Source organism: Poecilia reticulata, linkage group LG16 (genome assembly GCF_000633615.1).
Source record: "Poecilia reticulata strain Guanapo linkage group LG16, Guppy_female_1.0+MT, whole genome shotgun sequence".
NCBI lineage: Eukaryota > Metazoa > Chordata > Actinopteri > Cyprinodontiformes > Poeciliidae > Poecilia > Poecilia reticulata.
Window position 1 is genome coordinate 12,278,346 of NC_024346.1, and position 25,177 is coordinate 12,303,522.

The 25,177-nt window shown below is 38.5% G+C and overlaps 2 protein-coding genes across 3 annotated transcripts; one reads left to right on the plus strand and one right to left on the minus strand.

The window, feature by feature from the left end:
- The first annotated feature begins 282 nt into the window (after positions 1 to 282).
- plekhg6 (pleckstrin homology domain containing, family G (with RhoGef domain) member 6) lies at positions 283 to 20,168 on the plus strand. 2 transcript variants are annotated; one of them, XM_008431438.1, is made up of 15 exons: positions 283 to 343; positions 2,807 to 3,011; positions 5,171 to 5,293; positions 5,555 to 5,677; positions 5,903 to 5,998; positions 6,090 to 6,140; positions 6,370 to 6,519; positions 8,208 to 8,318; positions 9,956 to 10,105; positions 10,193 to 10,327; positions 10,978 to 11,088; positions 11,189 to 11,321; positions 11,414 to 11,529; positions 13,917 to 15,343; positions 19,649 to 20,168. In XM_008431438.1, exons 1-15 carry the CDS (start codon positions 324 to 326, stop codon positions 19,830 to 19,832), a joined length of 3,135 nt encoding a protein of 1,044 aa, XP_008429660.1. In that variant the 5' UTR covers positions 283 to 323; the 3' UTR covers positions 19,833 to 20,168. The 2 variants fall into 2 exon arrangements, with proteins under 2 accessions (XP_008429660.1, XP_008429661.1); XM_008431439.2 differs by lacking the exon at positions 283 to 343 and adding an exon at positions 540 to 629.
- Positions 20,169 to 20,361: 193 nt separating this feature from the next.
- On the minus strand, positions 20,362 to 23,341 carry lag3 (lymphocyte activating 3). Its single transcript, XM_008431437.2, has 8 exons — positions 23,210 to 23,341; positions 22,999 to 23,119; positions 21,954 to 22,174; positions 21,537 to 21,770; positions 21,170 to 21,454; positions 20,856 to 21,092; positions 20,643 to 20,764; positions 20,362 to 20,527 (listed from the first exon to the last, which is right to left on the minus strand). The coding sequence occupies exons 1-8, from the start codon at positions 23,259 to 23,261 to the stop codon at positions 20,432 to 20,434; spliced, it is 1,368 nt and encodes a 455-aa protein (XP_008429659.1). The 5' UTR covers positions 23,262 to 23,341; the 3' UTR covers positions 20,362 to 20,431.
- Between the last annotated feature and the right edge of the window lie 1,836 nt (positions 23,342 to 25,177).

Genomic DNA, 25,177 nt, shown 5'->3' on the forward strand with positions numbered 1-25,177 from the left:
TAAATTCCTCTTGTTTTAAACATGGCAAACATCCTCTTCAGTTTTTTTCTTTTTAATAAATTGAGAAGAAATTCTCATTGACATGAAACAACAATTGATCATCGTCACACAAATTAGCCCCCACGTAAGCACTCTGTACCTGCAACACATTAACCAGGCCTCAGCACTGATTAGTCGGCTGCAGAAATCCAGTTGTTCCCGTCGGGCCAGTTGCTGACAGCCGGCGCGCAGGTGAAAGGAAGAAAGGGAGGGACTGATCGGGCCAGAGAGGCATGAGAGGAGGAGAAAACCAACAGAAACCAAAGATGACTGCGTGAAGCAAAATGGATCCAACCAAGCCCAGGTAAAAAACTGAGATTTATTTCTTTATTAGGAGAAAACAATGGTAAAAAGGCTTCTTGTACAGTTATTTTCTTTATATTTAACCACAGTCCTGTTGGTGTTCTAGTCTAGAAACATCAACTCGTCTTCTGGATTTGGTGAAACGTTTACAGAGACTTTAAAAAGCTCAACAAACCTGCATTAATGGAGCTTCATTAATGACTTAAAGCTACAAATCTATAGCAGCGATATGTTCCAGATGCTTTCAGAGAGTTTGACAGTCGCCGAGTTGCTACACCTGTTCAAAGGTATTACACTGTGATGAAGGCTTTTACGTCAAGTTTGACAGCATAGCAGCAGCTGATTAGTGCGGTGTACTTGTCTCCATTATGTCTTCTCGTAAGAGTCTCTTTACTTCTCACGCTGTACAAAAATCAGCATAAATGCGACCTGAGCACCTTGTTTCAAAAGTGTTAGTTGTCTTAGTTGTGATTTGCTGTATTGAGTTTCCTTGTTATAAAAGTATTTATTTTGCAGAAATAGTTTACTAAAATCCAGTGAGCTAAAGAAAATGCCTCACAGTCTGGACATTTTTTATAACAGACTGAATGTGATGTTAATTGTTGACTTTAAAAAGTCTTACTTGGTAGGAGATGCAAAACAGTGTGAGTTATTTCCTCTCTTTCCAGGACAGATTGTTATCTCTGTGCCCTACTTCTGTTTTCCTGTTCCAGCGTTATCTGCTTTATTTTACATGTAATTCTCCCGTCAGACAGTAAAATAGTACTTTTAAAACTTTCATCCTCTTATTTTGGCTGGTTTCTAGAAACTTACAGGATATAATATGTATATTTTAAATTGTTTTCACTGAGTGGTACATTATTTGAACTCATATAAGAGGCTTATTCACCAAAATCCACTCATATTTATACACTAACGTTCAGATTAGTGAGCAACTTGCCCCAAAACAAATCACAAGTTGATGTTCACCAGACATCGACTTACAGTCACAGCTGGACTCACAGGGGTTTTCTTGGAAACTGTAGCTGGTTAAACATAAAGTTTTCAATAGAAATCCTGTAGGATCTGTCTGAATTCATGAGAAAGAAATCAGCGTTTGGCGAATCAGCAATTTTATTGGGGTATTAAAAACTCCTGCACACATTCCAGACTTCTTATAGGTTTTCTGGCTGAGTCACGTTTCCAATTTGCCCAAGCCAAGCCTTGAAGTGCCATCTGAATGCATTTAGACTAAACTAGCTGAGTAATTTTACGCCTTGTCAAGTCGAGTCTGATACGAATTGTTGAACCTGTGTTAATTTGTCCTGGCGTGGGAACTGCAGACGAGCCGAGGCGATAGACGGTGCCACTGTAAATAAAACAGAACAGTTGTGTTTTGTAATATATCGTCCTGAGACGTGACGATCACATATGGCTTTATTAGGGAACAGAAAGTTATAAACAGTTATCTCTGGGTTTGATTGGTTCAGTTTAGTCGTATAATGTTGAGTGGATGGTGCACAAAGCAGCAACAAAATCAAATATCTGATGATGTTCCTCAAGAGGAAACACAACAGGCACAAAGAAGCCAAAACATCAGAGCAGAGATACGGCTTTAGTATATTCAGCATTATGTAAAATGTATTTTTAGCTGTGTATTTTTAATTAGGCATAAAAAGCCTCTAAACCCAAAGGAGGAACTAAAAGTGTTTTTACACGTGACAGGCGACTTGGCACAGGACCCATTTTGATTCCAGCAGCTTCTTATTTGGTTGAATCTATTAAAAATATAAATATAACACAGTTTAAAACAATATCTTTTTCCAATAAAGTGATTCCAAAGCAGCTATGAGGATAAAATTTGGAATCAAAAAAGATGATCAATCTAAAAAGATGCATTTCTCAGCTAAAAGTCATTCTTTTCCCATATACAATATTTGCTGTAAATAGATTTTTTTTTTAAAAGTAACTTAATCTATAATTTTTGTTTTAAATATTGAAATAGTAAACCTATCTAGTCAAGCAATGTATAGATTAAAACCTTATAGTTTCAGGCATGTTAGTGAACTGATCAACAAGTAATCAAACAAGCACCATCAAAAGTGTGTAGATATTTACTTTTATTAGATACTTCTTCTTTTGTCCTCCATTTTGTTCAGTTTCCTCATTTTATGACTAGAAAACAAAAGAAATTACCTGGTCCTGTTCAGACTCAAGCACTGGGCTGAAGAAAAGTAGATAAGGATCACTTTAAAATGTTAAAATAAATAATTTATATCGTAGTAGCAGTTTTAATGCTGCCATCTGTTTTCATTTGCTCTGAAATTTCAAGCCTTCAGACTTGCAAAGAATGTACAAGCAGACATACCAGAACTGCAACAAACCACACGGCGACCCACTATCATTCTTTCATAGGTTCATGAAATATCTGCAGCCTTTAAGCACCACGGTCTGTCAATAAGTAACGCTGTGCGCCTTTCTTCAGCCTGTCCACAAAAATGCCGTATGTAAACAACGGGGAGTTTGAGTCAGTAATGAAGGAGATGGTGCAGAGACAAGACAGCCTGAATGGGGAGAAGCAGAAAGACGCAGAAACCAGAGAGACGGATGTTGTGGATGATCTGCCAACAGACGTAACGCACCGCAGGGGGTCTGCAGATAAAAACAAGTTCAGCACGTTTGGCCACCAGGCAAGTAGAACATATTAATACCAGATTTTTACTTGCATATCTTCATGAAGATTTTCCCTACCATGTCTGCTACTTTTAATCCTCTTCTCATCATTTAATATTTTGTCTGATTCATATGAAGACAAATTATGTAATTGTTTCCTTCTAAAAGTATTCTTATACTTATTTATTTAATTTTATTAGTCTGTTTTTAAATTACTCTAAAACAAATAGTGAAATCCAAATATTGAAATGCTCTTTGATTCTTTAAATCGAGTTATTTAAACTGCGATGTGTCTTGCAGCTCTTTAATTTTCAAACTATATTTAGTTTGTAATACGTGTGTGGTACGTTTTCATTTAATACTTTGATCGGATTACTTTTTCACATTACAGATATTGTTGCAACATTGAAGTGTAAAGTATGAAATCCTTGAAGAAAACTTCCATAGCAGAACAGAAAGTGTAAGGTTTTAAGAAATATAATACTAATATTATATTAATATAACACTAATATTAATGCACAAACATTGCCTTGCACAAGAACTCAGAAACATTTTGTTACATTGCAAGCATAAAATTCTGGATATTTGTATGTAAAAGGAAAACACTGTTGCATTTTTTAATATACTTTGACATCTCTGAATAAAATCTAACCCTCTTAAGCAAAAGAATAAAAGAATTTAGTACATCAAGAATGAATGAAGGATCAGTTAATGTCTAAATTATCCTGCATAGACATGCAGCTGTTCCTTGAAGGCCTCAGAGGTTTTTTAGAGAATAGAGCAAAAACAGCAGAATCAGAAAAAGTTACAAAAAAAGTTAAACATCTCAAAAGTTGAACATCTGATGGATTCCTGTACATAGAAAGAAAATGCTACATCTGCAGTCCTTCCAAGACATGAAAATCCACCTGAACAGACAAAACGAGCCACGACTATAAATCAGAGAAGCAGCCAAAAGGCCCATGGTTGCTCTGGAGGAGCTACAGAGATCCACAGTTCATGTAGGAGAACAAATATGGCTATTCTGGAAGAGTGGAAGAGCAGAGAACATGTTAAATGTTGTGTATGGTAGAAAAGTAACACATCAGATCACACTGAACACACCGCAGTAAAACATGGTGGTGGCAGCATCATGCTGCTCACCTTCCAGCTTAACAATGACTCCAAAAATACAGTCGTAGGCATGACGAAAAGCGCATTCATGTGTTAGAACGGTCTAGTCAAAGTCCGGACTCAAACTCAATTGTGAATCTGTGGTGAGTTTGAGCTATTCAGAAAACAGGAACGGGCAGATATTCCAGTGTCTCGATGTTTAATGCTGGTAGAGACGTACGTATCCCAAAACACCTGCAGCTGCAGTCCAACGTGGTTCTGCCTCATACTGAATGCATCTCACTGAGTTTTATTTGTACAACTTGTGTTTTGCAAATACATAAGTTACGCTCTGCAGGGATGGACATCGTATCGTATGTCCATCCCTTTTTCATTTATCATGAAAAATGTCTTGTTGTTTCCATGATAATCTTAAGTTATTGATGGTAGATAAAAGACAAAACTGACAGTATGATCAGAAATGTTGTTTTTGTGATTTTTTTCCCTACTGTTTGTTGCATGAGAACATCAATAAATATCGGTACATTTAAAAATATGATTAAATGCTGTGAGCAGCTCAGTGGTATAAATCACACTTCTTTAAGTAAGTGGCATTCCTGATTTACATAGGAATGCTTTTCAAGCATGTAGATTTGCGTTCATGGGGCTTTGAATCCTGTGTTATGCAATCACAGTCATAGAGTTACCAAAAAAAAAAGTAAACAATAGTTTTAAAAAACGTAATCTTTATCACAATAATATCACTAAATATCGCGATAAAATTCTAATTTCATGTTGCCTACCGCTAATGTTAACCCTTGTGCGTGCGAGGACTGAGGCAAACGAAGAAGACTGTGGCAAATGATACAAGTTTTACGTGTGTAAAACTATTTTCTAAACACAAGGGTTAAAGTTGATTCTCTGGTAACAATGAACAATGAAGCTTGTAGTCGCAACGTGACGAGGTGACGGCAGCCTGTGTCTCATTTTCTATTTTTGTTGACACAACTGTGTCTACAATTGTTTTTTGTTGTTTTTTTTTTATTCCACGGCTTATAACTCACTATTATTTTTCTTTTTCTAGAGGAAAAGCAAGGTGAAAGTCGTGACTGACTTTGCAACCCTGAGCAAAGTAAACTCGTCAGGAAGTAAATCCAGAACGCCGCTGAAGCAGGTGTTTGGCAGCCAGGGAGTGTCAACGTCTGAGGTATTGTTTGGTCTCTTATTCATCAAGCTGCATTTCTCACACACCGTGAGGCAGATACAGACCTGCTGCAGCCTTGTCCACCCACACGAACACTTAAAACAGTGCAGCGCTACTTGTTCTGCTTCTCTAGTTTTCTTTTTATGTGACCACAAAAATTCATAACATCCTTTACTTTCACGGGAACTGCTGGTGCATTTTAGCATTAATGTTTTCTGCTCCTGTGTGCTGTCATCCCCCCACCCCTCATAAACAACATGGTAGGATTTATTAACCAAACATCTGGAGACGTTTGCTGTTCCTGCCAACCTGAGCTGGATCTGGAAGGAGGAAGTTCAGGGAACAGCACTGGAGAGCAGCTGGACAGAGCTGGTGAAGTCTCACACAGTAAGAAACAGTTTTATATCTTTTAACATGTACACAACTCGGACGTTCTGCAGAATATTATCTGAGTCAAATGCTTGCTAAATTCAGTCCTGCTGAAGTTTGTTTTTAGAGGAAGTAGGAGTATTTTGTTTCCCGTATATCCTCATTGCGCCTTCTCCGCTCCGTCTGCGCGCTGCAGGCATTCCACAATTACACTTAGCCACCACTTTCTTTTATCTGATTCAGACAATGGCAAAGAAGCAGAGACACCAGCAGGCGGCGCTGTGGGAGTTTGTACAGACTGAGCTGATCTACATCAACAAGCTGAAGATCATCAAAGACGTAGGTCCTCCTGGTTTAATCACAATGCGTGTCAGAGCTGAGGAGGGATTTTCTACAGGATGTTTAACAAGTGTGTGTCTGGCTTTCACAGTTGGTTGTTGCCGCTCTGGTCCACCTGCACCAGTATGACATTCTCCAGGAGGTTAGTCTGCAAAGCATGCAACTGGAATATCACGCACATATAAAATATGCAGGCCTAGTTTCCACTGCTCTGTTCTGCTTAGCAGCAAAATACACAGCTTGAGCTGAAAGAAAACACAACAACATCAGCAGCCTGGTTCCCACAATGTTTCCACCTAGAAGACGGAAACTATCGCAAAGGCCAGAGAGTTAAAAATGTAACGCTGGTGTTTTAATTCTCCTTCCTCCAGGTGAAACCCAATCAACTTTTCTCCAACCTGCCCTCCATCCTGCAAGCTCACCAGCTGTTCTGGCAGGAGGTGGTTTTTCCCATGTTACAGGAAGTCAGAAGAACGGGGAAACCTTTTGACCCCATGAGGCTGGAGGATGGTTGCCTGCAGGTATGGACTCATTGTCTGCAGATCTACAGTGACACACAGTAAATGATGTTCCTGCCCAGCAGTTAAAATAAATGACTTATCCCCACACCTTCATTTTTCCACTAATGGTTTATGAGTAGGCTATTTGCTCATGGTGCAGAAATGGGTTTGATTGTTCACATAAGTTTGAATTCATCTGACAAAGTTGACTTATTTAGTGATGTGCAGTGCAGAAGTGATCTATCCAAAAGGTTGGTTTACATCAAACTCAGTTTCATTTTGGACCATATAAAATATCTGAATGTTCTTAAAGGGCCGGTTCTGCCAGAATATACTGATCAAATTAATTTAACTGCTAAAATATTAATAAACAGCAGTCCCTCCAGAATTTTGTAATTGTTTTTGTGGCTTTTCGTAATCATAATTACATATTTTGCGATGCTAATGTAGAAATATTTGTAAGAAATTTTTATACTTTTGCTAATGCGTGAAGTTAAATGTGACTTTTGTTATCACTCACCGTATTGATCACAGTCTATAGCTTGACATCAAGTAAGACTGAGTCAATTAAACCCAATGTTTTTTTACCAATTTTTGGAAAAAAAACTGCTGTGAAATCAGAAAGGAAATGTGGGGATCTGTTGATTTTGTGCGAATTTAGAGGATTTGTGAAAAACTGGAGGGTCCTATTGATGTAATTTGGAGTCTATAAGGCCACATAAAAAGGTACAGCAGGCCAGATTTGGCCCCTGAACCTTTGTGTTTGACACATGGTTTAAATTGTGTTAAGTTTGTTTTCATGGGGTTCTGTACGGCAGTCAGTATCTTACCTGCAGTAGAGAAGCACTCAGACTTCAGATCCCCTCTACACACATTTTTCGCTGCACATTTTATTAGATCAAACACCAAATATGCATTAATATGCATTAATATACACAGTGTAAACCGTCTCGATACCAGTGGAGAAGCTAATATTCACAGTCTTCCTTATTTCCACTCTTGGGGAACAGCCAGTCAGCATCAAGGAAAGTAAAAGGCTCTCCTGGATTACCTCTTTTGCAAACAACTAATATCAGCTACAATTGCAACTAGATTTTTTAGCTTCCCATCTGCATTTCTTAGAGGCATTTTATAAATTCTTACCTTCCTAAAATATTGGCATAAGTAATATTTTGTCAAATATGATTTTAAAGTAAATTTTAAAGTCACTTTTGGCCAAAAGATGATTTAGTTTAAGCAAAAAAAACAAAAACAATAAATACTTTTGTCAAGAAATTACTTAGGCCATTATTCTAGGAAGATGATGACATGCTGCATAATCTTCCAATATGAGAATAATTTCAAGTCATGTTACACAGAAAAATTCACAAATATTCAGCCATGTAGGCATATTTTCACCAATTTAACAACAATTTGAATACATGGTGCAATAACAGGGTTTATGATGCATTTGCGCAAACTGCATATCAAATTAGATTTTATGCGGCGCAAACGTGCATGCATTAAACGCACATTTGAAGCTAAGATTATAATCTCTTCCTTCTAAAATAATGGATGAAACAATCCCACGCATGCTTCATGAGCAAGGCCTTACTGGAACCTGGTGCCGGTTAGGCCCAGTTTTGCTGTGTATGGAGAATTATAATGAAGTAGAGAGGCAAAGCCAGCATTTAAATCCAGATATGAGTTGTCTTCTGCTTTTGCACCAGTTCCACGAGCGCTTCTTGGCCTACCACCATTACTGCTGGGAGGAGGAAAACAACCTGGAGTTCACACGAAAGCAGATGGAGAGCAACCCTCATTTCCTTGCTTTTGTGCAGGTAAAGCAGCAGCAGCAGTAGAGAAGACAAACAGTCACACCAACACTGAGAGAAAAACTCCCACACTTAGCAACTTTTACTTTGGTGAGATCCATTTTCAGATCAGGTAATTGTGGCGCTGTGGTTACTGACGTTTTTGTAACCTAGTAGGAGGGCAAACATGAGAGCTTTATGTCAACCAAACCACTTTTCACGCCAACATCTTCTCCGAATGATTCGGGTTGCTAGATCTCCAGCAATGGGTCCTGAACGTTCAGCTGGAAAAGGGACTTCAGGACCAGAATACGACACGCTGTCACTCTTCTCAGCTTCACTTTTCACACCTTTTGTTTCCAGGCAAACCTTCACTTCAGCAGGAAATAGTCACTGAGACGTGTTAAAAGGTGGTCCAAGTGACACAGAACAGGAACAGCTAACGCTTCACACTGTAATAAACATGACTTAACACCTTCCATGAACATGAATGAGTCTTCATGAATGTTTACGCCTGTTGTCATGAAGCGTCATTCAGTAAATAATGGCACTTTTAATGCAAACTTGCATTGAAAGTCCATTAGAAGTATCAGTTTTGCATTAAAAGTGTCACATACATAAAGACTCCTTCATGTTCATGACATGAGTTAAGTCATGGTTATGACAGTGTCATGTCAGTCAAATAAAGTGTTACCTTTTGATGCTACAAAAGACAAATAAAATATTTATTTTTTCCATCAGAACGTGGTATGCATAATGTCTTGCATGCATTGCTGCATTACTGCAGTGTGTCATGGAGGAAACCGGTCTGCTGAGATGCTAAAACGTCAATTTTTGTTTTGATAGCGTCGTTCAGCTCCTCTGCATTATTGAATTTGCTGTCTTTCATTTTCCTCCGTAGTGAGGATTTCAGGTCAGACCAGTTTGCTGGCCAATCAAGCACAGTCATTAAAGCAGGTGTTGCTACTTTTGGTTGTGTGGGCAGGTGCCAAGTCCTGCTGGAAACTTAAGTTATAGTTTCCGTGAAGCTTGTCTTCAGAGGGAGACAAAAAAAACCTGCTTTGCCATTTCCTAGCAAACATCGGTAAAGATTTCTGACCTGTTAAAGCTTAGTGGCCCAACACCAGCAGATGACACGATTCAACAAATCGTAACTCTCTGTGGAAACTTCACATTGAACTTGAAGTGATTCTGTGCCTCTACCCTCTTCATCCGGACTCAGACGTTTATTTCCAAGTTAATTGTAAATGTTATTTTCATCTGAAATGAGGTTTGAGCAACAGTCCAGTTATTTTTCCTTCTTTTAAACTTTAAAAGGTTTCTGGTGTTGTCTTTGGCTTCATTTAAGGAATGTGACGGTTGTGGCTCATATCCGGGAAACGCCCGTGTGTGGTGGCTCCTGAAGCACTGACTCAATTCATTTTCACTTATTTATTTATGCAGCATAGCACCAACTCACCACAAATGTTGCCTTTAGACACATAACAACTAATTATTTCAACTCAGATGCATCTGCATACGCTGAGAGTAAGCGTTTTCAAATATCAAACAATGAATCTCATTGTTTTTTATTTTGATTTGAGAGACGATACAGAAACGAAACACACAACAAGAAACTGTCTATCCAACTGAGCGGATATTTCTGTGTTTTTCGACATGTCCAGTGGGTGGAGATGCATCCTCAGGGGGAGCGGATGCGGCTGGGAGACATGCAGGCCAAACCACATCAGAGGATCACAAAGTATCCCCTGCTGCTCAAAGCTGTGCTCAAAGAAACCCAGGAGCCTCACGTGCAGCAGGCCCTCAGAGCCATGGTGAGGCCTGGTCCAGCGCCGGCTCTTTTCTCCCTTCAGCTGCAGATTTACCTCACACATCATGTCTCTGCTCCTGCTTCTCCTCAGCTAACTACTGTGAACAGCTTCTTAGAAAGTATTAATGACTTCATGCAGTATAAAGATGAGCAGCTCGCTCTTTACACCTCTGCGCAGAAGATTGAAGGATATGAGGTGGAGGGAATAAATGAAGAAATCGACAAGGTAAAATGGATTCGCCATCAGGATTTCTGTAAATAATTTGATAAATATTTTTGTGTTAATTAGTACAGATCTGCTTTTGAGTCTCTTCGTCGTTTTGTGTCGTTCTTTCGTTGTTTGTTTGATGGTATTTTGTGATCATTTACAAGGATTTTTTTAAAATTCTCATTCGTTTTGTTTAAGTTGTAGTTCATTTTTTTATTTTCAGTAATATCCACTTTATCGCTTCTTTGTCCCTTTCTGTCTTTATCAATTTCAATTAAGCCCCCTTGTGGTTTCTGGAGGACATAGCAACAAGCTTCAGCAAAGAACATTTTATTTTTAAGATGTTTATTTCTTATTATCTTTAAAAACATAACAGCTCATGAATTCTCACTTGATGGTGTAATGTAGGTGCATGATAACATTAACACTGCAGCTCTAACAAGAATGCAGAAAAAAGCTGTGAATTTTTTTGTTAGCTTTGTGCATCTGGAAACAACTTCGTGTGCAATAAAATGCACTAAACCTGTACTGCACGGGCAACCTTAAAAAAACAGAGAGAATTGAATACAACAGAGACGTTCAAATCTTTTTCAACTTCTAGGGTTTATGGTAAGAATATGACATAATAAACAAGTAATCTGAAAGCTACGTGCTGTTGTGCTTGACAGATTGTCCGGGACGTCTGCCGCTTTGACCTGACGTACCCCATCAGAGGAGTGGGCTCCAAGGTCGTACGCAAGCTGCTGCTGGAGGAAAACCTGAAGATACGAGGCAGCAAGGTGAGTGCAGCTTATCCTGGCAGGTCCTGTAGTTTTAAATCATTAATTCCAGTAAATATTTGACAGAAATGTTTATCTTTTTACCCATAATGTACTGCAGACGGACGTGGTGGCTCTTCTGTTTTCAGACGTTCTCCTTCTGACTAAAGTGCAGAAAAAAGCGGAGCGACTGAAAGTGTTTCGACCTCCTCTGGCTCTTGACAGAATGAACTGTGTTCCTCTAAAAGATGGCAGTGGGTAACACTCTCAACGGGACGATTATATCCGAAAGTTCTGCTCAAGTCCGTCCTGAAACCATGATGCTTGTGTTTCCCGTTTCCCTCAGACTCCTTAGTTCTGGTGGAGGTCGGTGAGCTTCACTGCATGATGAACGTCACCATCCTGGTGACCAGCAACCCAGAGAGATGCTCCACTTGGGTCAACGCCATCAAGTCAGCAAAGGTAATCAAATCCTTTGGTCTCATATGGCTTTAGCATTGTTACTTTAGAAATTATTATATCTGTAGATATTAAAGAACAAAAAAAAACATGAGCACTAAGAAAATTGTCTGGCCTGTGCAGGAGAGACATTCTTAATTGTAATCAATTAATCAAGTTTATTTAGCAGATTTCGGCAACACAGCAGTTTGTGGTGTTTCACATTGTGGAAACATTTTTAAAATTCAGAAACACATCACATTGTCAACAGTTGTGAAAACCAATAACAGACATTAGATTTTGTCAAGTGACACTGTTAACATCATTCATCTATTTACTACAGTTCAAAAGTACAAAGGCCCCTAAGGGACATGGGGAAAAGTTTTTCTTTTGCGTTACCTCGCAAAACATTTGTGTTTCCTCTCAACAGGTTTCATGTTTTCTTGCAATAATGTACTAATCAGTTCATGCAGGATAATTTAGTACTGAAAGTCTTTCTTATGGTGGCCATTGTGGTTTCTGCTATAATATAAGGTTTTCGTAAGGTTTTTCCATGTATGTCTAGTTTGTTTGTGAAATATCAGAAGTTTTATATCTTCTTCTAGAGGGTAGAAATGCATCAGAAACCTATGTGCAAAATGCAAAAGCAAAATAGGTTAAACATGAGCTTTCCCTCTCTTTCCATCCTGTCGAAGACGTGAACAAAGGTTTTTGAGTTGGTAGTCTGAATGGTTAATAAAGGGCCGTTTTTATGTGCAGTTCCATTTCTATGATCACAGTAAACAATATTTGGTTATTGCGAGGTAACGTAAAAGAAAAAAAAATTCCCATGTCCCTTAGGGAGCTCCTTACACAGCGACTTTGAATAGGTGGGGTTCAAGTTTATTTAAATGAGCTCAGTGTTTGAGTAAAGTTACGTACTGAAACTGGAGCATCAAAGACAGAAAATCCAAACATTCTCTGAAAATGTAAAAACACCTACAGAGATCAGGGGGTGGGATATAATACACTCTCAAGTAAGAGCTTTTAATGAAGTTGTTCAGGATTTATACTTGGTTGACCAATTTATTTTTCCAGTTTTAAAGGAAGTAAAGCCTCAGAGCATCACCGAGCCACCGCCGTGCTTCACTGTAGGCCTGCGGTTGTTTTTAGGCTATGTTAAATTCTCCCTCCTCCAGATTTAATGCTGAAAACTCTGAAAGGTTCGCTCTGCTGAACAGAATCCCCAGATCTTTTTTACCTCATTCATATACAGTAGCTGTTGCATGTACTTTTCTTGTTCTTCTGGGTCTCTAGTTAGTGGAAATACCTCTGAGTTCAGGTATGGAGCCCTTCAGGGTTTAGCATTCATTCATTCCATACAAGAACAAGAAGAATCTGTTCTCTCTCCCAGAGCTGCAATAGCAAAATGACATCTGTATGTCTCTGTATTCCTGGTTTGATCATTCAGGCAGCTTGTTCTTCACACAAATTCTGTTCAAAATATGTAATAATGTGTGATTGGTCTGACATTTGACATGGCTCTGTTTGCTACACTGACAGCTCTGCACTGAAGGTCTATGCTAAAATGAAAAAGGGCTTGAGAGAGGATTGTTTATGCTGCTAACATCTGTGGCAAATGCTTTCCAACAAGATTTCACTTTGACTGAGATCATCTCAGCTAAGGAAAAGAGTTTCACCTCCAGAGAAAAAGATCCAAACTGTAAACATTGTACAAATTTTACAAAATGTTTGAGACATTTATTAGAAAAACGTCATAATTACTGCATTTTGGATTTTCTCAAAAGCGTATTCTTTGCAATTAAAATATTATTTTTGTTCAGTCTAATGAGCATTTTCATCAGTCTAATTTAGAAGCTTTTGTGTTTATCCAAAATTTTAAAAAGTAAGTTCACGGTTAGTGTTTGTGTTTCTTAATGCTACATTAGATGCCATGCTTTTCAATAGATAAAATGATTGTAAGCTTTATTTTAATAGTATTTATTGTTCAAACACTAAATGTTGTATCCTGATTGGTTGCAAGATACCTCCTAATTCTGTTATAAAACTTTTACTGTGGGAAATGGATCATTTTGAGACAGTGGCAGTCTGAAAAAGCAGGAATTGTGCTGAATTTTAATAAAAACTTAGTTTTAGCGTTAACTCTTTCAGCTAATTTATTCTTGCAAACACCCAGAAAATTTTTCATTTTGTCTACGAACCCTAAATTGCAGGAGGTGGTGGAATATTTTAGTTGTGGGTCTTATAACAAAGACCAGGAAGTGTTTCAACCCGTAACAGAAAGAAAGGATGAATATTTGTATTATTTCAATCACATTTCTGTCCAAATAGAGTGCTAAACCTGTTAATAAGTAGTTGAAACTACACTAACATGGTGTTAAATGCTTCTTTGTTCACTGTTACTTTATCAGGACGATCTGTTGGAGATGAGAAAGCAAGAGGACAACAGACTGGACAATGTCAGGTCACTTCAGCAGGACACCAAACCTGCTGCAGACGTCAATAATGACGACATGGAGGTAGAAGACCAACCTCCCATGCAGTCAAGGCTAATGAATGAGCTTACTGATGTAATAAATAAAACTCAAACTGTTAATGGATCTGAGGAAGCAGATCAGGATCAGATGACCCCTAAAAGCTCTGGATTACCTCCTAAAGTTCCCTACAAGCCAGTGCGCAAGAACATCCCGACTCGACAGCCGGCACGCAGAGAGCAAGAGTGGATAGAGATGGGAATAAGGAGAAAACATCTGGAGGAAAATGAGAAAACTGCTGAGACTCCGATGATGAACACACACAGTACTTTGAGGACACGTGGTGAGCTTTTAAAACCGTATCATTTCGGTCAAAATGAAGGTCTAGGAATATACAACCCAAAGAGACAACCCATCCGTCTATTAGATGAACTTCCTGCTGTTGACTACCCGACAGATGAGGAGGTCACTTTTCAAGTTCCTCACGAACCAAAAATCATGTCCAGGCCGCAGTTTGGAAAACCACCTGTAGAGAAACGATTAATAAGAAGCATCTCAGATATTCAGTTTGTGCCGCAGGACCCCGGTGGAACCTCTTCCTCCAGCCAGTTTCTGGATCCAGGAACTCCTCCTGATGCTGCAGGCTTCCCCCAAAACTTAAAGTCCCCTGGGTTACGGAAAAGGAGGCCAGGCAGCACCAGCCAGGGCCCACCGACTCCGACATCCAGCTTCCTCAATGAGCCAACACTAACTCTGACGGCTCCCGATGGTTCAAACTCCGAGTGCAGCATGCAGGTAAAGAGAAGCTCCCTTCCTACTAAGTTTGATTTAGACGTCCATCTGGGGGTCAACCAGAAGCCGACCAAAAGCAAGCAAGCTCCAAACCCGTACCCAAAGTACTACTCCGACACCGAAGCCTTTTCTGAATCTGAGCTGTCAGGATCCAAATTCCACAATAAAAAGTTTAAATTTAAAGACTTGAGGAGTTCTTCCAGTCCCAATGTGCTCAACAGAGGAGGGCAGCGGCCTCGCAGACCCTCGGACAGCTCGTACCCTGCAGAGGAAACTCCCAAATCGGGATACACCCTGAGAGAACGCACCTCACGAGTGGAGGGAGTCTTGGAAAGAGCCAAGGAAAGGGCAAAAGACAAAGCTGGAATCAAAAGAGACAAACAGCTACAAACAAACCTGCAGTACCTGCGTCCTTCCTCCCCATTTAACAGGGCCCCGTCGCCAACGCCCAGCGAGGGCGGCAATGAGACGGACCTGGAGGAGGTGGCGCTGATCAGACCCAGAACCCTCACGGTGAGCACAGGATGGAAGGAGCAGCTGGTGGACGGCGACGAGGACGACAAGAGCAGCGGGTTAGTAGGACACACGTCCCCTGTTTAACGTACATTTACAATCATATTGTACTTCAACCAAACATTTGTGAAATTTTAACAAACTTTAAAGGGCCGTTTTTATGTGCAGTTCCATTTCTACGATCACAGTAAACATATGTTCGTATGTTTTCATACTTCCATTTTGGCTTCAGGTGCTTCTAAAAAAAACACAAGCACCTAAAAGGAAAAACGCCCAGCCATTTTCTGGTAAAGGAGCTCAAAACAGAACAGATCGGGTGAAATTTCAATATCAGAGAATAATTTTGAGTATTAGATGTAATGAACATGTTTTCATAGCCCACACTCCTATCCTAGCTCTTTCAAGGAAGCATAGTAGGTCACCTTTAATGTTTTTTGGTGTCTGGAAAATGAGCCGTTTCAAAAAACTCCAGATAATTAAGTCACAATGGACATTGCGCCGTTACCTAGAAACACATGCAGAGCTCCAGCATGTTTGGTCAGCTGGTGTTACTGCTATATGTGCTGTACAATGGCTGCTGGAAGTGTTTAGTCGTTAATTTACCCTCAAGAAATCACTTCCTGCATTCTTGTTGGTTGTCCAGGAGGCTCTACTTCTGCTTTTCAAAGATGTATGGTTATATAATTGTACATCTGTTTGCAGCCATTTTCATGTGTGAGTTGAGTTGGGGGGCCAGAAGCAACCAATTTGGTTTCAAAGTGACAAGAGACCTTAAAGCAGCTCAGAATTGGCAGACAGATTACGATGAAGCTGTAGAGAAGTTTAAACATGATTAGATAAAAATCCCAAGCTCTGTACATCATAGGGCTTTTCAAGCTGCTGTAAAAGAATGGGAAAAATAAGACATGATTAAACTTGATTGATTGTTTTGGGGTGTTTTTATGAAGCCAGTAAGGATTTTATTCAGTGAAAGGGAATGCCAATCTTAATGGTAAAATAAAGTTTACTTCCAAGTAGGTAGAATGTAAAATTTGTGCTTAATGTAGTTAAACTCTCTGCATCAAAAGTAAGAAAAAATACTGATATTATTCAGTTTTCATTTGTCCCATGTTTTTATATAAAATGAGTCTTTGCACTTTACCTTCTCCATCTCAACTTTATCCCCTACCTGAATGCATCAAAGAGCTTCAAGAGCCACAGCATTGATTAAAAGTTGCAATACAATCAGTTTCATTTCAATACTTTATTAATCTTTATTCTTCATCTGCCTTGTCTGTCAGTACGAACTGACAGTTCAACACTGAAAGCCACAGAATAAATATGATCTAGAGCATCAACATTTCCATTGGCCTCAGTGTTTACAGACACTCTGCGGTGATGTTTGAGCTTCATGGCCTGAAAAATTTGCATAGCTGCTGATTATCTGATGCACACTGCACTAATGCATGCACAGCATGCTAGCTCTGCCACAGTTAGCTTTCTCTCATAACTTTGGACTCGACGTGAGTTTAAACTCCGTGGTATAAATTACTGCATGCATCTGTGTAATCAGCAGTACAGTAATGGCTGGAGTTAAAACAGCCTGAACTTTCTGCTCAACAGCAACCAGGGGAAGCCTACTCAATGCATTGGGGTGTCAACGACCCAACAACCGCACAAAGACAGAAAAAACTAGTTCAGATTCCAGAATAGACAAATAATACAGATTTTTTTTTTTTTTTTTTTTATGGTTCTCATTCATCCCCACGTTCTGATGCTGCCCTGGGCAACAGCAAATATGACCAAATCACCACAAGTAACTTTGTAAACGGCAGAGTATTGTATATTTGCACAACATATTCATGACAGTGAAATCATGACAGTGATTTCACATTGAACAATGGTGTAAACTTCAGAGATTATGACCCACTGTTTTGCATGTTTCACGTGTTTTTCTCCTTTAAATCACTCAATTTCAGTGAATGCATCAGATTTCTGTAGAACTGATTAAGGCATTAAGGTGTTTTTAGCCAGAAGTGTTAAAACAGGAAGATGTCTTAAACATTCAGGGTCTGGGACTGTGAAACAAAAACCACCACAAGCTTCTTCTCCTTCCCACGATGCTTGCTTTTATGTAACCATCATATGAAAACAGTTACAGCATCTGTGCAGTTCAAGGTGATAAGACGTTAAATGTTTGCATGATTGCGTTAACATTTCTGTTGCTATATTTTGAAGAAATTCTGACTCTTCATTTGTTTTAGCAACTGGAGTGATTGAAACTGTGATGAAGTGAGAACATAATCCACTTTAGATTCTTTTTTACAACTTTTTCATCCAGTTATTTCACAATGTGTCAGCTACATTTCACCCAACTACAATTTTGTTGCACTTTGGAAAATGTGATTTTGTATTTTTTGATGATTTCAGTTGCATTTTGCATGTTTCCTCAAAAAGACACAACAATCCCTAAAGTGTTGCTATTAGTAGATACATTAATGACTATTTGACCTCTTAATAATCTGCAGCTTAAAGTTCACTCTGACCACATTAGTCTGGTGTTCTCAGTCCTGCTTTGGAAATGACTTGTCGTTACCAACATTTTATTTGTGCACTGTCAACTTGTATCTATTTGACTGCTGAGCTTTAATATAAAACGCTGCTGGAACATTTTGTAAAATTTATTTCTCAATCTGTCGCTTCGTCTCGTACTGAGATGAGTTTTTGAGGAGGAGTGGGCCGGTAATCTACAGACTGACATGTGAGAATGGAACATTAAAAATTGCTGCCTTGCTCATGTTTCTTACCACACCACTCGGTTTGCATCCTGAAGTCCTCATTAGCAGGCTGAATAGGTTTAGGTTTTTCCAGAGACATTTAGATAACAAATTTATTTGATTCATAAATTGGGCGATGTTTTGTATTTTAAGCACTTTTCTTGTTTGCCTGATAAAACTTGTTGCCTGATTGCCATCGTTAGTTGTTGATTATGAATAATTTCTAAGAAAATCAAAAGTTTTTAAACGTTAAAAAGCTGGACTGATGTATTAGTTGCAATTCATCCCAGTGCAAAGGTCAATTTTAATGTCTTAATTTTGGTTTAATTTAACCTTTACTAATGATTTAAGAAAGAAAAAAACTTTAAAAAATTAAGTCAGGTTTTTCGCTGAAAAATGAGAATGGAGCTCCAACTTATTAAAAAAAAGTAAAATTGTTAAATATAATCAGATTAAGTTTGCCAGATTTACTTTATTTACGTTTGTTTAACATGACAGCTTAACGAACTTAATATATTTAATTAGATAAACTTAATTTGATTAACAATAACTCATTTTTTAAAAGTTGGATCTCTACTCTCTTTTTACGGGGTTCTGTTGATGACCCAGTTATTTGATTCAGATCTGCTGGAAAAGAGACACGTCTAAAAGAAACTGGCCCTCAAAGACTTTCACCCCTCTGCATTAGGCTTTCGCGGTCATATATTTATTATTAACACATTTGCCCAAACAGTGTTATCACATTTAACTTTTTTGTTATTTTTGCATTTTTATAAAGAATGTTTTAAAATATATTTATTCATATATTCACTTGAGTTGAACTCAAGTGTTTTTGACGGAAAGGCTAACTTTTTTAGAGATTTAGAGGTTTTTGAAGTATAACCAAGAATAATGCATTTGGTGTTTTTACCTTATTTTACTGCAGTGCAACATTTAGTTGCATTAAAAATTTAATCACAAGCTATAGAGAGATGAATTAAGTCAAATCTACCCAACAAACCACAAAACGGTGCTATAATAAGACTTATTTAAAGGTGCATCTCTAATTTGTCTTCCTAAAATCTCCCTTTAGAGAACCTAAATCATAATTAAATGTATTTTATTCATTAGTAAATGAAGGACTTGTGTTTTAACATTGTTGTACATTCAATTGTCAAGGAAATATTCATAACCCTTAAATTATTCAATTTATTTGTGTTGAATATATTAAAAATCTGAAAAGTGTGGCATGCTGTTATTAAACTCTCCAGAGTCAGTATTTTCCAGAATCATCTACAGTATTTACAGCTGCAGGTTCATTGTGATGCTGCTGGTTTGTTTTTTGGACTCTCTTTATAAATTATCCAAAGGTTGCCCTGGATTTTATTTAAAAGTGATTTTTTTATATTCTTTCATTTTACAGTTGTGTTTTTTTTTTTTTACATAATCTCAACATAGCGACTTTTGCTGTTGTGTGAAACGTTTAAGGGATGTGATTATCTTCTCGCTGTAAATTTCCTACAGCAGGCCTTTTTGCCAATTGTGCTCATTGAAAATAAGAGTGAACGGAAATCAGCTGCTCTATAAATGGCAATATAACAATCTGCTGCCATGTCTGCTTTGTTTCAGCAACGCCATGATGGATGGCGAAGTGGTGGACTGGAAAGGCTGGTGCTTAGATGACGACGAGGTGATGGATCACCTGAGCCCCAGAGGGGAAGGACTGATGGAGGGAATCAGCCGGTCTCTGGCCGACATGGGCCGGCCAGAGATGTTTCCGGGTCAAGACGACGGAGAATACAGTCAAGTGTAGATCTGTAATCTGACCCGTCCTGTTCATTTAGTCAGATGGAGAACTGACACCGAGCACAACATCTTTAGGGGGAAGCAAACGTAAAAAAGCAGGAATGAAGATTCGTGTCGTCGCACAAGAAGATGCAGATTATGTTTTCTCAGTTTCTAGTTATATGAGTGAGAATTGATGTGTAAAGTACTGTAACATAGTCAGAATCAAAAATGTACTGTATATGTTACCATTTTTTTAATTTAGATTTGAAGTGTATGTGTTATTTATCAGATGCGTTAATGTCTTCTCATTCAGAAGGAGAATTATGTACATAACAATTAAAACCACCTTTATTTCTGTTAAGTGCACTTTATTTTTCAAACACTTAAGACATTTTCACAATGGGCGAAAAAATCCACACAAAACCAACAATATTTACATCTGAAATAAAGTATAATTACAGTTTGAATTCCTTTATAGTTCCTGCTACAAAGTCTGCTGTGAGCTTATTTACAAAATCTGTGCAAAAGAAAGCCTATCAGTTTGTTTTTTCTTTGCATGGAAAAGACATTTCACTGTTTAGTACTGGGAACATCTTCCTGCAAAGATCTCTGGTCGAGGGAAAATCACTTTTTCACTCGATCTTTTTCTCTTTCTTCGCGCTCGTTGGAGATGGTGTGAACGATGGTCTCCAGCGCAGGATACTGCAAGATCCTTCTCCTCTGTGGAGAAAAGACAACATTCAGTTATTTCACATGACAGTTTAAAATTTATGAAGAAAAGAGTCCACATTTTCAAGATATTTCTAAATAAACTGAAGATTTTTATTTTTTTTACCCTTCGGTGATTCTTGTACATCTGAGCAAGAATCAACAGCAGAATGACGAGGAGAAAGCTGAGCCCGATCACGGTGCCGGTGTTACTGGAGACTCCTGATGATTTTTCTCCACTCAGACCAGCTAAAGAAGAAGAAAGAAAACAAACTGTGAGATTTCCCAGTAGACATGAATCCATCCTCCATGTGAAGTTCATATTTATTGTGGATCTTACCCATAAGGTGAACTTGGGTGGTCACATTCCCCAGAAGGCCGTTTGTCCCAAAGTAGCGACATGTCCATTCACCAAAGTCCTCCTTCACAGGAACCGTCTGTCCGTACTGGACTGGTCCGACCGACTCGGTGCCGTTGATGTCGTAGCTCACATGAACCCACTCATAGCTGGTCACTTCGCTTGGGTCGGACAGTTGGCAGCTCAACATCGTGGTGCCCTTCTTCTTTGACTTGACAACTGAGGAAAGAAGAATAAAAAGTTAGCATAAATAAATGATGGTGAGGAAATGAAGAGCTGATGTTGAAGACACTCACTTTTAGCAACGACAAGCTGCATTGTCTGGCTCAGTCTTCGTCGTTCTACGATCCCTCCACACCTGTACCTGCCCTCATTTTCAGGCACGACCTCCTGGATTACGATGGATTTGTCCCAGGAGGACGACGAAGCTGAACGGTTGTTGAAAATTTGAAACCCGCTGTCCAGTTTCTCCACCAGTGCCGCTCTGGGGGAAAGGCTAGGTGAGAAGACGCAGGGCATCGTGAACGAAGACCCCAACGCTGCATACAGCTTGGTGTCTTGTTTGGCAGGCTGGATTATTCCTGTAAAAGAAAAAGGAAGATGTTATAGGAGTGATTTAAATCACTACTTCCTCCTAACCTGCTTCAGCTGTCAGACTCTCACCTGCCACAGACAGCTCCACTGAAGCTCTCCATTCGTTGCTGGACGTGTGGACAGAACAAGTCCAGGTTCCTGCCATCTTATCTGAGGCCTTTACCTCTACAGCTCTTCCAGCCTTTGGCGTAAATGACTGCCTGTTCAGCGTCCAGTAAACTACAGCATCTTCACGCCAAGGAGTCACAGAACATCGGAGGGACACATTGTCCCCCCACATGGGAGTCGATGGAAAGACGGACGCTGTGAGGGAAGAAGGAAATAAAAATGCTTAATGATGGGCATTTGAATAACCAGTTCTCAATATTAGCAGAATTTCTGCACATGAACCTCAAGCATAACCTGCATCCTCCTAAAACTGGATTTTCTTACAGCTAACCGTACCAAGTGTCAGAAAAACACAAACCCAAACTAAAACCTTCTTACCTTCAATGATTCGAAGCATGATCCGTTTGTCAGTCGAGTGGCCTTTGATTTCCACCTTGCATGTGTAAAGTCCTGCGTCGTCTTTCGTCAGACCGTTAATCTCTAGGCTGTAGTCACCTTTGCCAAACTTCGAGTGCGGGCATTGGACCCGGGAGTTCTCCCTGTTAAACCAGTTAGAGCCCCAGTACTGCAGACCGCTGCTCTGCTTTCTCCACACCGTGCTGCATTTCAAAAGAAACATCCAAGGTCAGAGGTCAAGCACATGAGCTGCCTATACATGAGTAAGTTGATATATGTGTAAATATGTCTGTGATTATTTAAATAAGTCTGGAAATTCAAGCAGTAAATACATGTAGTGATGGATGGTACGTTACTAAATGGAAGAGGAAGTCAAACACTGATTGGTCTGATTAACTATTCAGATTTTAGAGTTTATTTAATAAATAAGGCTTAAAATTGTTATTGTTTCATGACGGACTGCAACACAGCAAATATGAAATACACAAACACTGAAGCTATTATCTTTCTTATGTAATTATAATACTAAATATAAAGATTTCAATTTTTGAAATTTTGGAATTAACTATTTAATTAATTGTTTACACAGTTTTTATTTGCTTATGTATTTAATTTTGCTTAAAATACTGGACATATAAATATTACTTTTACAACATATTTGAGCTATTAATTGCAACACTTTAGATTTTTGCTATAGCTATAAAATAACTACATAAAATAAGCATTCGGCTATTTTCACATTTACTTAAATATGAATACATTTTTACTTAAAAGTTAAAATTGACAGCCATATTTTTTTATCTAATTCAGTTTTATTTACATGATCACATTTATGATGTTTTAAAAAATAAATCTTCTTATGTGATACTTTGTGGCACTTTATGCCCTGATTGATATTAAGGATTAGTTAGGTTTTAAGCAGAAATAATAATAATAATAATAATAATAATAATAATAATAATAATAATAATAATAATAATAATAATAATAATAATAATAATAATATCAGAAGAGGTGAGTTTCTTACCCTTTGCTCTCTTTGTTCCAGGTGATGGCAGCAGGATCACACTGTGCAGCTTCACACATGCAGGGCAACACGACCTGGGAACCCGCTTCACCAACCACCTCTGTCACCTCACTTCTCACTCCTAGAAATACAACAGAAGATAAACACTTTACAAACTGAAAACTCAGGAAAAAACTTTAAATATCTGATCATTTGTTTAAAAAAAAATTACCTTTTGTGAGAAGAAAAATCATCCCAAAGACGAGACTCTCCACCAGCATCATTCTGATGTTTTAAATTCACACCCAGTTAAAATAAATCCTTCAAATCTGATCCGTCTTTTCTGCTCAGCCGTCTCTCTCTGTGTCTCATGTGCTTTTTTCTCACTCGGCTTGTTGGGGTTTATATTTGAGCCCGTGGGTGCGAGCGGAGGCAGAGATGGGTAGTTCCTCTGCAGATCATGTGACTTCAGGGAGACTTTGATGCGGTCTGGCTTTGTCAGCCTGGAAACTGTAAGACAGAGAAGTAAACAGGGAGTCCCACTTCCTCCCACGGATTCTCTCTATCTCCTTCTAGTTTCTGATTCTTCTAAGTGAGAAATCCTCTCCAACAATATGTGAAAATATTCAGTCTGGAAGCTCAACAAGTAAGGAGGTCACAGGAAAAGTTTTGACCCAAATTCGATAAGAAAGAAACGATCTAAGTACTCTAAATAAATTTTAGAGGTATGTGGTTGATAGATAAAGACACATGGGTAAGTTTATAAACTTTTACAAGGCTAAGTTTTTGTTATAATTTGTTTTAGTTTTCTCTGTAAAGCACAGTGGATGCTTTTTGTTTACAAATATTGTTGGTTTCATTCATGGAAGCCCTGGTTGTTTTTTTGAAACTGCAACACCAAACGCACTCGTCAGCACGGCGTCACTTCCAGTCATTTACGTTCACGCCCAATGGTTACCAAGCCATCGACGTTACCAAATCAGATCCCCACCAGCCGCATGAGTATGAGAGCAGGGCTTAACAAACAACAATCTGACCCTGATGGATATTCATGACAGTGAATCATCCCCTCCATTCTCATTTCTTTACTTTCCTTTTCGTCAGATCTTTGACAATTGCAGCGGCAGGAGAATACGGGCCCACACCATGAGGCGAAGGATTGTTTCACATCATAGTTTTGCCATTTTTCATTCAGCCGCAGCCAGAAGGAATCTGATTAACTGTAAACACATTGAGTTTTGAGAATGCAGACGTAAACATCTGGAACGCCTGATGATCATGTATGATGTTTAAAAGATGACGCGGTTTAATGTTTCTCGTAGGTCAGTGTTTGTCACTCTTGGTATTATTGGAACCAATTTTTCATTCAAGTGGTAAAAAATATCTTCCTGTGGCCTCAAACCTTCCTCGGGATGTTTATTAACTCTTCTAGCTTTAAATTAAAACAGAACAGATTCTACTATAAATAGAAGAAACATGGGCTCTTAGGATGGACCAAACTTTTATTATTCTGCACTATAAAACATTTGAAGGTGGCTCACCTGCTGCCTTTAAAATGCAACTTAAGTCAACAAGAAAACTGGATCAGAAATTAAAGTTCATAAAGTTGATTTAACAACAGGAGACAAGTTGTCTAAACATTGTTTGTTTTTTAAGTTAATCAATCTTGAATTGTGAGTTTTAACTTAATGTTGCAATTTAAACCAAATAACTATTTCGCTGCCCTCTCCTAGTTAAAAAGCACATTTATGTATTATTTTTACTCACAACATCGTGTTAAAAATAACTGTTTATTTTACTTTAGAACAATTTAGATTCTTGTTTCAAATTGCATGAAGGAATATTTTTGATCTGATAATAAATTTTATGAAACATCACTATGAATTCTGCTCAAAAACATGTAGTGTGAGCAGGACTGTCAGTTGCATTAATATAAACATTTTCCTTAATAACACACAAGAGTCAGATCAATGTGATGCACTTCCATCTCAGGCTACAAAAACATTCTGGGAAACAGTTGCCACTCCTGTCTTTTTCTTATTTTAGTTGTTTTTTACCTTAAAAACTCCACTTTATTCAACTCTTGGAGGTTTGACAGCATTAATAAAAAGTGAACACGCAGTTCAAATGTTTTACAGTGTGTGTGTGTGTGTGTGTGTGTGTGTGTGTGTGTGTGTGTGTGTGTGTGTGTGTGTGTGTG